The 17212-nt window shown below is 38.2% G+C and overlaps 1 protein-coding gene across 1 annotated transcript in view; it reads left to right on the top strand.

Annotated features, from left to right (window-relative positions):
* ITFG1 (integrin alpha FG-GAP repeat containing 1) overlaps positions 1 to 17212 on the top strand; it is a 70587-nt gene that overhangs the window by 23718 nt on the left and 29657 nt on the right. Inside the window, exons 8-9 of the mRNA XM_054640667.2 lie at positions 421 to 505; positions 12034 to 12128. Of these exons, the coding sequence (XP_054496642.1) occupies positions 421 to 505; positions 12034 to 12128 (180 nt within the window). The remainder of the gene's footprint in view (positions 1 to 420; positions 506 to 12033; positions 12129 to 17212) is intronic.

Raw genomic sequence — 17212 nt, 5'->3', positions numbered from 1 at the left:
AATTAGAAGGCAAATCAGGACCCTATTTTTAATTTTTACGCAGGTGTGTTGTTATATATTACATATGTCTATAAAACCACATGTTAATATGCAAAAATGCACAGTAGTATTCATAATCACTTAATTATCATTTAGATAATGTTGCTGAAATAATCCAATCTCTTCCTCACAGCACAGCAAAATTTATGGAAATTGTATCTGAATATTACTACTGATGGATTTCCACAAGAATCCTGGAAGGATTAGAAATGCAAAAGCTCAGTCCCAGTTTTTGAAGAGTGCAGTTTTTTTCTGTAGCTGAGATGTCTCTTGTCTGCTAAAGCCCTTCCCTAGTGATCTGTATTTTCTTTGGTTCAAAAGTCAGTTTTTATCACTTACTCTGCAATTCAGTCTTTCCATCATCCTTGTCCTGTTTCCTAGGATGGGAACTTCTCTAAAGTTGGAAAAAGTAAGGAAATGCCCAGTGGTGCCAAAGTTGTTGGACAGTCTGTGTTTGCAGATTTTGGTGAGTTTGCCTCTTTTACACTGCCCTGACTGCTGCTTTCTCTTGTTTTGGTTAGCTGCTTTACACCAGAGAACAAATAAAAGTGTTTAGCTCCAAATGGGGCTTTTATGTTTCTCTGCTTTTTCTCTTTAATGTGTTATATTTGTTAGAAAATCTTGAAATGTCTGGGAATAATTATTTATAAATTCAGCTTTGGTTATCCCAGTACATTCTGCTTCACATGTATCTAATTTTTGTTGCTTTGAGGTGTGATGCTACAGTAAACTTAATTTTATCAGACACTTATTTTGTTTGTCAGGATTTTAATTTTGTTGTCTCTAATCTTGTTCAGAAAACATTATCTGATTAAATGTTTCTAAATTCTTCCCTTTCTTCCCTTGTACAAACTAATAAAGACTAAATGAAATAAAATTACTTGAGTAAAAATTGCTGGAACATGGTAAAATCTTAATGGTTGTTTCTGGAAGGCTTTTGGACAGAAGAAAAATTTAATTTATATGCAAATCTATTTTTGCAAAGGTTAGTGAAAGCCTATATTTTTCTATTAGAATGTACCTTTCCAATCAATTGTGGCTTATCAATGTTTTTGTTATGTTACAGAGAATGGGGCATGTTGGTTTTGTAGTGCAGACAATACTATTTTTCTGTGCAGTAAAATAGCAATTTTCCAACCAGAGGCAAAGTATTGCAGGCCTGACTCTGCTGACATAATTGACTGTAAATAACATCTTAAAAAAATAATTTACTGTATTTATACAACACCCTTATTACAATGAGACTGACCCTGTCTTCAAATGTTGAAACAATGCTATTGTTTGACAACATTTCCTTCAAAATGACAATTTTTAAACTCCTTAGAGTGTGACTCACTTGCTCTGTGCTGCCACATACAAGTGTTGGGAGGCTGACCTGTGAATGCAAGGCACCTCTGCTGGATGGGCAATGGTCCTTAGATCAGATCTACAGGAAATGAACTCAGGTAGAACCTGAACCATGCCCCAGACTCTTCTCTGAAATGTTTGCCCCATTTTCTAAAATCTTTGGCAACATTTTAATAAAATATTTTACTATTTATCTTCAAGTTTGAATACTTACCTATGCAATATATGAAGGAAAGAATAGAATAATACAGTTTTTGCAGTTTAAAAAATAACGTGTGCTGGGTCTTTTGTAATAATTTTCCAAGCTGATGTTCTGAATAATGTGTCTTAATAGATACTAAATAGAAAATTTTTTATAAGGTTTTAATAATGGCAATGTGAAGAGCTATCTTAATGTAGGATAATTTTATCTCTAATGAGCCCAAATGATAAATCATAATCTTAGAAATTCATAGTAATTAATGGAATTGTAATAAACCCTGGATATCTTCACAAAGAGAAGTGGAAGTGTTCCAATTTTAAAGTTAAAATTGTGACTGTGTGGCTAAAAGGAGAGTGCAGTGCTATGCAGGGCAGTGGTTTGGTACAGTGGTTTGGGAGCAGGGGCAGTGGCCCAGGGCCTGCTGGGCTGGAGTTCCAGCACCCTTGTTCAATGCCCTCACTGCTAATTATCATCAGATTGATTTGTTCTGCACCAGCCCAACAGCAAAGGGGCAGCATCTCCCACGATGGCTGTGCTGCTCTGGCACAGTCCCTGCATTTCCCCCTGTGCTGGGTCTGCTCACATTTAGGTACTTCACAATGCTGGCTTTGAGCTTACAGCTGCTTGTGCTGAGCTGGAGTTAAAGACAATGATTACTAGAAATGGATTGTCAGACTTGAACCTCTCCTGTTTTCAGTTTTCCATTTCAAAACTGACAGAATAATGATTGTAAGTCAAAGGAAGTTAAGGTATGATGGTTTGCAGTTTGGAATAATGTGGCCATCTGTAATGGGGCTCACTGATTGCACAAATCAAAATAGCACAATGAAATGGAAATGAGATATATTAGAAGATTGTGCTGCCTTCTACCTTTGGCAGGTTCTGCCAAGCTGTGCATGATGCAGAATGTGCTGTGCACTCACACTCTGCTGTGCCACAGGCATCCTGCTCTTGGCACGGGGACACAGCCACTGGCACTAGAAATGTTCAAAACACAGCACAAGCCTCTGACATTCTTACTTGTGGCTTGCCTGCCTCTATTTTTCTTCCCCTCCTTGACATTTTCTGTACCTCACAGCTGATGTGCCAGCTTTGCCATTTGCTCAAGGTCTCAGAGGGTTCTGTATCTCTGTGCCTTCACCCTGGCACTTGTCATGAATTTACCGTGTGCCTGTTGGGCTCTGCAGCGCTGGCAGAGCTGAGCTTGGGGCTCTGCCACTCGGGCTGCTGCCTTCCCTCTCACACCCTGCTTTGTGCTCGTGCCTTCTTGCAGTGCAGGGTTCTGATTTACTGATCACACCTGCCTCTTCACAAAACAAGCATTGTTTCAAAAGGTCACTTTGTCTAACATTCTTTCCTGCTTCTGAAAATTTTATTTCAAGTACCCTTTCCAGCCATGAGTATTTACCAGTCATTTGAAAAAAGGGGGGAGCTTTGTATGAGCTCTGACTGAGCTTATACAAAGCTTATTCTGACTGAGAACTTCCAAAAGCAACTTATTTGGGGTAAGATTTCCTTTCTTAAACTAAGCACGTTGAACAACAGCTATCAAGTATAAATTATTTGGCTAAGTGGAGTTGGAAAAACCAGCAATTAGGTGACTCATGAGAAGCTGTCACAGATGTTGGTATAATCTTAGTACCAAGTGTTCCTGAAGTACTGAAAAAATAAAGATTTTTTTTCATTAAAAAAATATGCAAATGTATGTTTGTATGCATCTGAAGGTCCAGTACATTTTATATATATATATATATGTGTGTGTGTGTGTGTATATTTTAATGGAAAATTACATAGAAGGATGTGTGTATATATCAATACACTTATGGTAATGGAGTAGACCTTACACTTTATAACTAAGTTGGAACCTCTGTAATAAGTAGCACTTCCCTCTGTTACATGATAGCAGTGATTTGTACATCAATCTGATCAAAGGACAGGGAACAATTGACAAATTTGTATTGCCCTTTTAAAAATAAATCAGAAATGCTTTTTGACATCTATTACAAATGGCATTTCAATTGATTAAGGTGAGCAGAGTGGGACGCTCGAGAATTCTGCACTTATTTAGTTGCCACATTGCTCCAAACAAGTAAGAGCTCTTCATTATTACTTTTTCTATTCTTCTCATGTCACTATGGTAATTGCAGTGCAGTGGTTGCTATAGCAAAAATGATTAATCCTGCACTGTTGTTATCTGTGAGCTGGCAGAGGAGTTTTATAAGATCTGCTTGTACTGTCTTTAGAGGAAATCATAGATGTTGTCTAGAATCCTGATAAATACTTGCAAGTATATAGAGAGTTTCATTAAATGTCACTTAAATTATTAGGAAAATGTTATATTTTTAGAGAAATTGAAGGATTTCAATGGGGCAATCTGAAAATGACCAGTTTGTTTAGCATTAGATGAATGTGAACCATATTTTGGTCACAATAACCTGCTATTTTCTCATTAATGTAAAGATTAATGACATGGTTTTGAAGTAGTGAGTCAGAAATGATTAGCACAGGATATTGTGCTGATTATACGAGCCATTAATTCATTTCTATAGGAAACTGGTGTTGTAATTGGTATTTAACTATGATTGCTTCAGTTGGATAGCAGAGATTTAAGATCATCCTTTGGTATCTGAGAAAGTTTCATTAATCAGTCATTGATTTTGCTTAGTTAAGGCAAAGAACTTTGTTTTGGCCTGTATTTAAAGGAGAGTGAAAATGGCTTTTTGAAATCAAACTTGATCATGGTGTCCTCACAAGTAAATACAGCACAACTCTTCATTTCTCTAGGTAGCTTTTAGCCAACCCAGTCCTTTATTTTTTAGTCACCATTTGATTTCTTAGCTGCTGCCCTTTCTCTTCTCTAAGAAGTTTGCATTCACCCCTGCTATGCACACTTTTTGAGCTATGCTATACTTTTTGAGCAAATATGAGTTGGGTTTCTTAAAGTTCCATCAAAGTCTTTTAGAGACCTGAACTCAATTTTTTCTCATACTTAAAATCCAGTTATCCAACTAATAATCCTAATAGAATCCTCTCTGTTCTCCCCCCTACCAAGTAATTGAACTATTTAATGTATGTTAACTACTTGTATGACATGTGGTAGTAATTATCACTTTCCTTGTAGGAAATGATAGCTCATTATTGCCAATTAATTATGTTTAAAGAGGATAACATGGTGCCTAACCTTTGGGGGTTTTTCAACCTTTCATTGCACTGTGCCAAATGCATTTTGTTGAAAGATTTTTTTTAAAGTAGATATTAATTATCCTGCAGCTGAATATACTTTAAATGCACTGCTTTTCTGCCTGCAGTTGCATTTTGATTTTGTACCTTTTAATTTTATCTGTCAGTTTCATTCTAACATCTGAATTTCTTTTTTCCCTCAGAATGTTGCATCCTCAGATGCAGTAGCAATGTACCAAAGGGAAATTTTAATGGTTCATTTTGGTAAATAACCCCTTAAGAAAACCATTCTCCTTTGAGCACTGTGTTGTGAAAATATTTAGTGCTCCTGTAGTCAATGAAAGGATTCTCTAAGAACCTTAAGATGCAGGGTGACAACACTTCTGTGTGTGAAATGCTCTGTATATGAGGAAAGCTGGGATTACTGGGGTCAGTTTGGGTGAAAAAGGTATGAAAGTTAATGGAAATGAAACCTTCTGAGAGACTTTAGATATGGAAGAGATTCTTTTACTACCAGATGCACTCCTGAAGCAGCAGTGTATGGAGACATAGCAAGATAATTGGCACTTGTGTTTTGAGTCTGTGGAAGTGTCTTTAGGAGCTAGGTCTGTCTTCTTTGTTAATTTGTAGCCAGCAATGCTCTTCAGTGACGCCTCAATGTTTTACATGTAGATCCCAAGCAGTGTCAATTTCTGAGGGGGGAAAATCAGGTTCCCATGTTTTGCCAAGGTCTCTATGTCCTGACAGATGCTAGTATGTCCTGGGAAAAAAGAACTGCTGTTGCTTCATATTAATTTTTGTGAAAGGGGCTTGAAACTTAAGAAGAACTTTTCTTTCTTTCCCACAATAAAATTGGTGTAGTGCTGCATGTGTCACTTGGTTGTCTGTTCCTTGTTGAACAACTTCACAGGATTGAATTTTTCTTTGGCCCTGTTCATGGTTGGTGCAGGAGGAGCTCTGGGCCCAGGCTGAGCTGACCCAAGGCAGTTCCACCAGTGCCTTGCCTTGCTTTGTGGCACCCATCCCTTCCTTTGGCAGCACCTGGAGCTCTGAAGATGTGGAACATCACAGAGCTCCAAAAGTACAGCCAGGCTTGGGAGTTTGTTTTAATGTGAAACAGGTGAAACAAGCAGCTTTCAGCAGAAACAGCCCAGGAGTTCCAGCAATGATTTTGTGTGGTGTGGGGACAGTTCACGTTGTATTTGCTGCAGTTTCTTGTCCCTTTGGATCACAGCTAGTGCTGGAATTTCCATTTGGGGCAGAAGGCTGCTCTGTTGGCTCTGGTGCAGCCTGGAAGTCTCACTGTGCAGTTTGCTGGCACACTGTGTTTAAGTGCTTCTATGCAGTGCAGCTGTGAATATGGCTTCTTTGGAAGGACTTAAAATCAGAATTGATTTAGTGGGAAGGAGAGGGTTATGAGGATTTCTTTAATGTCCACAGCACTTTGAATCATCTGTAAAAGCTTTTTGCATCTGTTTCTTGAAGTTATGATTCACATTTGCTAAAGGCAGCTGACATTGATTGTTTTAATGATGTGTAATTATCTTAGTAATTTATTATAACTGCCTCTGTCATGACCATCTCACTGAGCACCTAAAGACACAGAGTGACAAAAGAATTCTAATGATTTAATTACTTGAGAAGATAAATTTAAGATAATCAGCTTTCAAACAAACCTTTATTTTATTTGAATATCAAACTCAGTTGTACTTATTGTAGTTTTGCCTGCCCCAGAAGGGTATTGCTGTAGCACAACCCTGATGGGGCTTTTTTCTTCTTTTTACTCTTGTTGTTCTTCAGAACTATAAAGTGAAGACTCATGAGAGAGGATACTGAGAACTGGGCAAAGACAAGAGGGAGAGATGTATGAATGAGAACCTTGTGGTACATTAAGGTTCTTGTTTTTATGTTCAGAATTATGAAAGCTGACTTTCTTGGCCTGTATAGTTAACATATTTCCATTTCACCAGATAGGGTTAGAAGGGACCTCTACAGATCATCAAGTTCAACCCCCAACTTGCTGGAAACCAACTTCTTTTCTATTTAACAGAACTTTAAGAAGTTACAATGATCAGTCTATGATCTCAGAATAACCCCAAAAAGTTGATTCCATTTTTGTTTTTAAAGGAGCAGAAGATTACACTGCAGAAAAAGTACAGAGCATTTAAATTAAAAAGGTTTAGATCATACACCCACCAAAAGCTGTCTTGCTCTTCATAGCTACAACTTTATCTTGCAGTATTATGAAACAGTTCTGGAGTGAGTGATCACAGAACTTGCCATTGCCATCACAGAAATTGCCCAAGTGCCATTTTCTTTTCAGAGCCCATGTTGGAAAGTACGTTGCACAAGCATGAATCTAACAATCCTTGAACCTGGTGGCAAAAGAGCACTTTTGTGACACCTTTTTCTATGTTTGTTAAGGAATTTGAGCATTGGGATTGAGTGTCTTTTGCCTAGGTTTACTCATGCTAAGTTACAAGTGTGTTTGTTTTATAATCACCTCTCTGATACCTCTGGCTTTGGGAAGAAGTTTCTTGTGTGCAGCTCCTTTGACCATTTTGCTATTTGTGAATTCAGTTTAAAATGTGTTCTCAGACTGCAGTTCCTTGGTATTGCTTTTGGAGCATCTAACAATTCCAATAACATTTTGCTGTGTTTAATCTGATTGACAAGATTTTTTCTGCTCTCTCCCATTCAAATTTACTTTTAGAACAGATTGAAGATACTTGATCAGTGTGAACATTGGCAATCAGTGTTAAAGCTCAGCAATGTCTCTCACACAGCCTGTCTGAGCAAGGTTTGCTCCCAGGGACTACCCAGGCAGTGGCTTTGGGTGCTGGGATGGGGCTGCCAGCCCTTGGCAAACATGGGCAGGGTGTTGGAAAGAAGGCTCTTGTTAGAAATACAGCAAACAGGCAGTTGTAAGGAATGATTCTCACATGATTTCTAGATGGAATAAGACTTCTAATTTTGTCTTTACATATTTAGACATAAGTGCAGGTTTGCAGGTGATGAGTACGTAGGACTGTTCTTTTTCTAGCCCTTTTCAAGCCTGCAAGACTTGATCTTTATTAACCATGGGGTTATGCTGGATCACAGTCAAGCCAGAATTGTGTGTAGAGAACTTGCTCATTAACAGTTGAGTTTCTGTTTCTCTGTCAAAGGTGCTCCAAGCTGAGTGCTGCTAGCACAGGACATTTGGAGTCTGGAGTGTTTGGGCACACCTACTGCTGCAAATGACATTGAAATTACAAATAAGATTCCCACTAGTTTGCAATGAGATTTCATTTTTAAATGCAAGGGACAGACAGAGTAGCAGACCCCAGGAATTGAGTGAAGATTACAGAGGGTGTCCATAACAGGTTTCCCAGGTACACCTAGGCTGAAGGAGATTATCAGACATGTTATGCAAGGTATTTTTCATAACTTCTTGAAACCAGCGTAGGTGTGATGGGATCATCTAGCTGTTGTCACCAATGCATGTTTTGTCACCTGTGCATACCTAATAGCACTGATCAGTTGTGCTAATGATACTCCTTTGAATTCCTGTCTTCCTTTGTGGAGAAATTTAACTTCAAGATCAGAGTTTAAACCTGAAGGATGTTTATTTACATTGGAATTGAAACCAGGCATGAAGAGAGGAACTGTTTCTTGGATCCAAGGTGAAATTGTTGCTAGTGAGTTAAAGTTCTTAAGTTAGCAACTGCTGGGGGGGGGTTTTGTGTGGTCTTCAAGGTCAGTAGCTTGCATTCCAGCAGGTGCTTCCAAGGTGGAATCATGTAAAGGTGAAGAAGGAAATATTTTGGAAAAGCTGCTGCATCAATTTGTTGGTTTCACAGTGTCTTTGAAAAAGCTTCAGAAATGCAGGAAACATTTCTGGTTATAAAAGATGGATCTGTACATTGTAAGATGTGCTTTAGAAATAAAAACTGGAAAAGAAATAAGATGTAATATTATGATAGAAATGAAGAATGTTCGGCTTTTTCTTCTTTTGATTGCTGCTTTTCTGTAATACAGAATTTGACTAATTGTGGATTTTCTTACACTATTTTGCTACAACTCAGAAGATATTCTTGTTTCATTGATGTCCTATTTCCAGCTACATCATGTTCAATGCTGGAGCTTCACTTGAAACCTTTTAAGTTTAACATTGGTTCTGTCTGCTCTAAGTGCCGAATTAATGTTTTTATATCTCATCTTTGTGATCTTTAAATTCAGCTGAGCAGAGTGTAAAAGGAAAATAAAGACCAAACAAACAAAATCCAAGCAAACCAGTCCAGTTTCCATAGTATGGATGCCTCTATCTGGGAAACTTCTGGGAGGTGGATACAACAATAATTTGAGTTGTGTCAGCTGAAGAATGGCCTCTCATCTTTTTTTCAGGATGTTTTTTGACAAAACATTTTTTTTAAATAAATATTTTTTTCAAAACTGTGCTGTAAATTTTCAACAGATTTTTCTCTTTATCTTGAATTTTATTTTTTTAACTACTGGATTCTTAAATATCTGTTAACACAGAATTGAAGAGAAATTGCAACTGAAAACATGATTCTGTAAGAGAAATTATGTAAATGGACGTTTATCTTCTGGTCAAAGGAATTGAGGAAACTCTGGCCTTCCAATATGGAATACATATCATAGTATTTTCAGTTTGCAGGGACAAAGGCATGGTGTTTGATGCATATTTGTATTTAATCAAATCTTTTAATCAAGTCTTGAGCTTGTAATTTATCTACAGCACCTTCATGTGGAAGGTGATGGCCCTGTGTGTAATTGTGTGCCAGTTCTGTCCCTCCTGTCCTATGGCTTGGTTATTCCTCAAAGCTCCAAGGGTGTTTTCATCAATGTCCTGCCCTACTCTGAGCATTTCCTACCCACACTATCAAACTGAGTTATTGGTATAACAAGATGAATGTTTGCAGTATAAGTAGAATCAAACATTTTATATTCTCCTCTGCTCCATAGCATAATTTAAAATGAGAACATCCTTGTTCTTGTCCCTTTCTCAAACACAGGAAGGTGGTTCTTTGTCCTTGTGTGTTATCAAAAAACTTCTAAAATCACTTCAGACTGAAACTTTTGTAGAAATGTATTTAAAATGTTAGGGCTTAATTTACATTTGATATTTAGAAAACATATATCTCTGCAATTTAATTAAATTTTAGCAAATCCTTCAATATTCCCATGGTTTATAATTTGCAAATAGAACACTTTCTTCCATTTAAGTTTAGAAAAAACTGTAGTCCAACAGCATTTTAATCTGTTCATGCAAGCAAAGATTCAAGATGATAACATGTTTTAATTGTTGTTCTTGAATGATGCAGAAGGAAAACAGACACCTTCAGAAGCTGATTTCAGACAGATTCAATAGTTGCTGTGTTGATTTCTCTGTTCAAGAGTGGGGATTCCCTTTCCCATCTCTTGGGATGTGAACTTACTGGATTTCTATCACCTAGGCTACTTCACATCCTAAATTCTCTATCCTGGAGCAGAGAGCTGCCATGAGGATTTGGGAGGGCTTGGGTGGTGAGGTAAAGTAATTCATGAGGCAGATGGGATGTAGGAAGCCACTAAAAGTTTGGCTTTATCACTTGGAGATATTTGGGGAAGTCTGATATTTTCAGCACTCCTCCTCCCCTTATAACCCTCCTTTCCATCTCCCAGCTTGCTGATGGAATAGGGGAGGGACCCAGAGCTGCAGCTGCACAGCCATGGATGTACACACACCCCCAAAGGGAGTGCAGCCTCCCAGAATTCTGGGCTGGCAGCTGAGAAAGCTTTCTTATGGTGCTGGTAGAGTATGACAGGACTTCTGGGCAGGGGCCAGTTCTGGACTGGAAAATGAATAAGGGTTTCAGTGACAGGCAAATGCTCTGGGTTTTGCATATTAGCTCAGGAGATTTCATCAAGCAATTTTACAAAATCCACTTGCCTAAATAAGCAGGTTTGGATTTCTGCAAAGCCAAGCAGTAGATGTGCCTGAGGCCTCTTGGTGCTCTCAGCACCTTTGTGGTTCATACAGAAATCTGTTTTGTAGCATGGTCATAAGCTGCATTTCTGAAACATCAGACCAGTACAAATTTCATTTATTGTGGAATAGTCAAGCAGCTGTCAGGGAGCCAGACTGAGAGGATGTTTGTGGCTGTAACCTGCAATATTTTATAGGTATAATATAAATCCAGTGTGGAAATGATTCAAGTAATTAATGTGCCAGGTGAGGACCTCTCTGTATTTCAGTGCTCACAATGAACACTGTGGTTATCTCAAGTGAAACACCCAGCTCCTCAGAGCTGCACGGGCTAAGGGGCAAGCTGAGAAGGGGAATTGTTTCCCTTACACTGTGCCTTAGATTCCATGGGCTGGAGAAGTGGACTGCCTGCAATGTGAGGGTACCATGGCAGGCTGTGGCTCTGGGGCATGTGGCAGCCCAGGCTCTCAGTGCTGCAGTTCTGCTGCTGCCCTTGGCACTCTGCTGCTCTCCCCCTGTGCCTCCCAGCGAGTGCCACTGCTGGCCTGGCCCCTGGGAGGAAGGCAGGGCTGCCAGGTCACCATGGCAACACAGAGATTTCTCCTGGAGTAGATAATGGACAGTAAATTATTACTTTTTTTCCCACTCCATGCTCTGTGTGTCAGAACTCGAGATGCAAATAGTCATTGCTTGTTTAAATATTAAAAGGTCATTATTCTACTAAAGGTTTTGGAAATACATGGATTAAAGGCTCTTAAAGAACATTTTTGAAAACCTGCAATTTACTCAAATTTACCTAATTCTGTAAGCCTGGGATTAATTAGCCATTGTGTTAATCAACTCCCCAGTGTTGTGGTTTGTGTTAAGTACAGATTAAGATATTATTTGTGAACTCATGACTCTTCCTAAAGTCTTGCTGACAGCACAAGAGTTTAAAACTAGTTCAGAAAATTAAATAAGTTTTTATGGTGGACTTGTAATGGTGGATTGGTATTAAAGGTAATTTTTTTCCCAACTGAATGCAGGGATCAAATTACTAAGGACTTACTCTTCTCAGTATGTCAGTAAATTTCAAATTCTCTCAATATTATGGGTCAAGATGAAAGTACATTAGCAAAGGCAATCTTCAAACAAAAGACATAAATTATTAGGTTAAGGATTTTGAACAGGTCTAGTTTATATCATGTAATTTTACTCATTTAAAAAAGGTATAAATTATTCACAGCTGATTATTTCATATAAGCATTTGATTTTGCAGATATGAAGCTGACAAGCTTTTTTTTCTTTTTGACAGATGGGGATGGACAAAGTGAACATTTATTACCAGTCTGTGAAGATGAAAAATGTCAAAGAAGTGCCATCTACCTAACCAAGTTGGGACTGGACCAGGTAATGTGAATTTGGAATAGCAAAGACAAAGCAAACTACTGTTTTTATAAAATTATATTAAATAGAAATTCTTCAGGAAAGAAATGAAATCTCCTCACCTTAATTATAGAATACAAGAGACTTGTATTTATGTACTTGTGTGTTCCCTATCTGAAAAAATACGGGTTTGGTGAAAGAGGTTCCTAGAAGGTTTTTATAATGGATAGTTCTACTCAAAGAAATGATGGAGGCTCCTGAAGAGTCACTTTCTTGATTGCAAAACACTGCATTTGAAGCACCATAACTGTTCCAGCATGAGATGAAAAACAAGGTTTGTGCTAAGAGCTGGAAACAAATCTAATTCAAATGAACTTGTTTAGTTTAACTTAGGGAGTTATTTTAGAGTAAAAATATATATGTACACACATATATCATTGAACCAGCCCCCACTTCTTACCCCTAATTAATACTTTGTTTCTTATTAATGAAGTAAATTTCCAGGTGGTATAGAACACTTGTTTAGGCTGTGTGTCTTCAGGACTGGGTATCTGTTAAATTGTTGGAGGGTTCTTTGCTCATGACACTACTGGTTTTCAAAGACTGGTTATAATTCATGGGATAGATTATTATATGTTCATTTATTTAAGCCTGCATTCATCTGGTTTAAGTATTTACAGTGCTCTAATTTATAATAAAGTTGCAGCATACAGTAAATTAGCCAGATGTCTGTTGGATGGCTTAATAAATGTTTTACTAAATTCATATTTTGCAATGTGAACCTAAAGGCCAAGGTGACATATAAAGTGCTTGTAGCTGACAGCAAAACCCACTGTAGGGTACTCAGAGAAAATTGCAATGTGTGCCGTACATGTTGCTAACCATGTTATGAATTACTGATAATTCCCTCACTGAAAAATTTTACGTTGAATTTTGCTAAAAGTAGTACCCTCTCTGATCTAAAATTCAGAATTTATAGCTGAACTTGTTACAGTCTGCAGCCCAAGTTTAGAGTTAGATTTTCTCATTTAAAGAATCAAAATTTATAGAACATAGGCTGTAGCCTACTAGTGAGGAAAATCACTCTGTGTAGGAAAGGAAAGCACATAGCTCCCAGTCAGGGCAGGGGGGATGGCTGGGATGGAACATGACATCAGAGTATTAAAGAATAACTCTGGATTGGGTAATTTATATCTTTCAGCCTTCTGAGCTCAGCAGCTCTGTTCTCAAAGCCCCCTTTTGCTGTGCACGCTGTTCGGTTGGTTCTGGGTTGTTGGTTTCTTGTTTTGGTTTGGGTTTATTTTTTTTTCCATTCATTCACCCCCTCTACACACAGAACACAGCCAATGGATTGGAGCATTGCTGGGGGCTGGGGTACAGCAGAGTTGGAGTCAGAGCCTTTGCACAAAGCAAGGGGATGCTCAGTTTGTGATCCTTGCTCCAGGAGAACCAGGCTGTGTGGAACAGGGGGTGGCTGGGCTGCTCCTTGGCAAAGGACAGCTGCACTTGAGCCCTCAGTTTGCTTCCTTACTCTGCATAATACAAGAATTAAAAGGAATTTGAGTTTTGCTCCTCAAGTAAATTTGAGACAAATGTTCTAAATTAAAGTAATTTCACTGTAGAAAGTGAACCCCACACAAACAGCTGGAACCACTGGGAGCAGTGGGGTCTGAGGACCCTGTTGGTCAGGGATGTTCAGAAAAGGAAGGGGTGCAGTAGTGCCAGAGGAAGGTGTGGGTCAGTTTGCATCATTTCAGAATGTTTCAGGATAGAGTCTGTTATTGTAACCTGCTCTGATCTAACATTGCATACAGCCCGTTTTTATTGTGCTTCTTAAGTTCAGCTTTTTGACAATAAAAACTACTAGTTTGAATAAACTACTTAGTCACAAATACATCAGATAGTTAACCTATATTTAATTTGTTTACTCAATTTAGCAATTTCACTGTGTTGTTTCAATTAAAAAAAATCCAAGTGATAATGACTTTTGAGATAAAAATTAGCAATTTAATATTGCCCCTTTATTTTAAATAGCAAAGAATCCAAAAGATTCTTACCCTGCTAGGAAAAAAGTGTTAACAAGTATTTGGACTTACCTAGAAACGTTAAAGCAATTTTCCCTCCCTATTTTTAGAATGACTTTAATTAAAAATGACAGTATCAAATGGCATGCAATAATCACTTATTCTGGTCTAACCTTTTAAAGAATTCTGTCTGGAATACTCTTTTCTTGTACTCATCTGGAGGTGATGCAGCTTTTTGCTTTTGAAACTTTTTCTCTTTTCTTTTCTGAAACAGTGAAAAGTATCATCTCTTCATTCTGCAGCTTTTCCCATGTGTTGCATGCTTCCTTCAGGTAGAAATCTATTCAAATATGCCAATTCTTATATTTATTTGGAAGTAAAATGTTTCATTTCACTGAATTTGGTCATTGTGAGGTCAGATGATAAGATTTAACTAAATCAGTTACTCTTCATGAGAAATGATAAACATAAACTTTGTGGCAACAGACTGGAATAGATTCTGTTCACCAATCACTTGACAGTTTGAGGGAAATAATAAGGGGCCCTTGTAGTGGGCAGAATGTGTTTCAACAAGGGGATGGTACTGGTGGGGAATCTGTGGGAAACTGAGAAATTGCAAGACTATTATTGAAAAAACAGAAGATTGTATCTCCATTGTCTTTTTTCCATTTTTGCTGTGGGGTTTTGTGGCTTATTTTTTTTAGTTAAGGGTATAGTAACAAATTCTTGTTTTCAGAATTTCTTTTTTCTTTATAAGAAACTGATCTTGAACCTGAAAGACCTCAGATGAGATTACAGTCTCATTAAAACATACTTTGCCTATTGGGCCTGGTTCTGTCCTTCCTGCTTGTTTGCTGTAGCATTTGAGAAAACCAAATGAGAAACAGTTACTGCAGTTCCATGATGGTGTGTGAAGCTTTGGGATGAAATGCATAAAAGTCAGAAATACACATCTGTACAGTTAGTGGCTCTAAAGCTTACACTGAGGAGAGGCAGGCAATGACATGGCAGGCTTTGGAGTTGTTCCAGAAAGATCTTGTCTGTCAGGATATTTCTCCTGATGTCTTTGGCCCAACTGGATGGCTACTGGAAAGCCAGGCCAAGCTAGGAGAATTATTTCAAGGATAACCTTTCATCAGAGGTTTTAATTTATGTGATGCTGGTTGGGGGGGATTAAGTGTTAGGAATATCTCAGATTTTTTTCTTTCAGATGATGGAGCAGAAGTAAAGGCCAACAAAATACACATGAGTGGCTTAAGAAGATACAGACCTCCTAAGGTTTTAAAGGAATGTGAATGTTTCCATAGCAACAGCAGAATTGCTGTCAGATCCAAGTGGAATCCTATATGCTGTTTCAGATTGTGGCAGGTGTTAGGACACCTCAGACTTCTTTAAATTCACCTGCAATAACTACAGTCTAATCTGGGAAATGTTTTGAAGTCCTTGGTACTGTTTAATGTAGGAACTCTAGATACTGTGATATTCTTAGAGATGACTAATTCTTCTTTAATTTTGCCAAGTATTCTGTATGATTTTTCATTTGTTTCCTGAGGCAAACGCTATTATTTCAGTCCCTTCATCTGAGAGTTTCTTTGTGGGCTTGATGATTCTCATAACCTTTTTCTGTACAATAGGAAGGTTATAGCTTTATTCCTCTAGGAAATGGAGCAGGTCTGAAGAAGAACACAGCAGTGCATGCTGCAGCAAACCCCAGGTCTTCATGGTGTCATTCTCTAGGCTAGAGAGGGAGGTGACAGCATCGATTATCAGCTGCACTCAGTCAATGTCAGAAGTTTTTCCTCATTCCTGTGTAACAGTTTAAAGGGGCAAATGGATTCAGCTGCTGTAGTTTTTATAAATGTCATATTCTGCAAGATCCTCTCATCATTTCTAAGTTGTTTCTCTTTCTGAAAGCAGCTGGGGGCTATGGGCATTGAAAACATGACTTTTACTGCTTTGGTTACTTTCTTCTGTGATTCTGAACCAATGCTGTGGATTGTCACCTTCTGGGCTTTGAGCACCATAAGTTAATGGTGTAAAGCACAGTAATTTCCTCAGCTGTTAAGGGATTCAGGTGCCCCTTGCATGCACTGAGAGCCTAATGCATGCTGAAATCCTGAGTTATTTGCTGTGTGCAGCTGAAGTGCAGTGCACTGAGAGAGGGAGCCCCAGGGAAAGGACCTGGGGTGCTGCTGGTGCTGGGGCAGCTCTTTCAGGCCACTCCTGATGCTGATCTTTGGCATTCCCAGGAAATGCATTGGCCAGGAAGGGGCTACTCATGTCCCAGCTTTGTGACTCTCAGCTGGCTCCCTGCCTGTGTTCTGTGGCCTGGAAGCAGCAGCTGGCTGGGGCTGGGTTTGTGCTGCCTGGGTTTCTGGCCATAATTTAAAAATGGAAACATGTTAATCCCACAGGTTGGGCTCAAAGACCTGCTCACAGGCTTTTGAGCAAGAGAAGTGCCTTCCCTAATGCATGGCAAAGTGTGGACTTGGTAAGGAATGAGCCCTTGACAGTAACCACAAGGAACTTTACATTTTTCTCAAATCCCCACATCTTTTTCAAAACTAAAATGATGCTGTTTTCACAGAGCAGGAAAGCATTCTCCATTCTACTTCTTGATAAACAAATGTTTGAAGAGTTTGAATAGTAAAATTTTCAATCACTTAAATATTTTTCCTACAAATCATATATATTTAGCCTACAAATCATTATTTGAAGGATCCAAAATATCTATATAAATATTTTAAGTGATGTTAGCAGTGATGCTATGCAGAAGAATTTAACAGAAAAGGAAGAAGTGAATCTGATTTCTCTGACTGAATTTTATGTGTTCATTTAAAAAATTAAAGACAAATTTTTTGTCTTTCTCATTTGAGCTGTGTAGGAGAAATCATATGATCAGAAAACTGGAAAAAATAGCTTCATATGTCCTCATTATACCCTCCTATTTCTATCTTAGAAATTAAAAAATTAGTTTTAGTCTTTTCCTAGAAACATAGTAACAGCAAATATGAAGCTTAAAGTAATTGTCTGGATTATCAAATACAAAATAAGCAGGAGATTTATATTGTTGACAAACATATT

This window comes from Agelaius phoeniceus, chromosome 12 (genome assembly GCF_051311805.1).
Source record: "Agelaius phoeniceus isolate bAgePho1 chromosome 12, bAgePho1.hap1, whole genome shotgun sequence".
In the NCBI taxonomy this organism is placed as follows: Eukaryota; Metazoa; Chordata; class Aves; order Passeriformes; family Icteridae; genus Agelaius; species Agelaius phoeniceus.
This window is presented reverse-complemented; position numbering and strand designations above follow the sequence as displayed.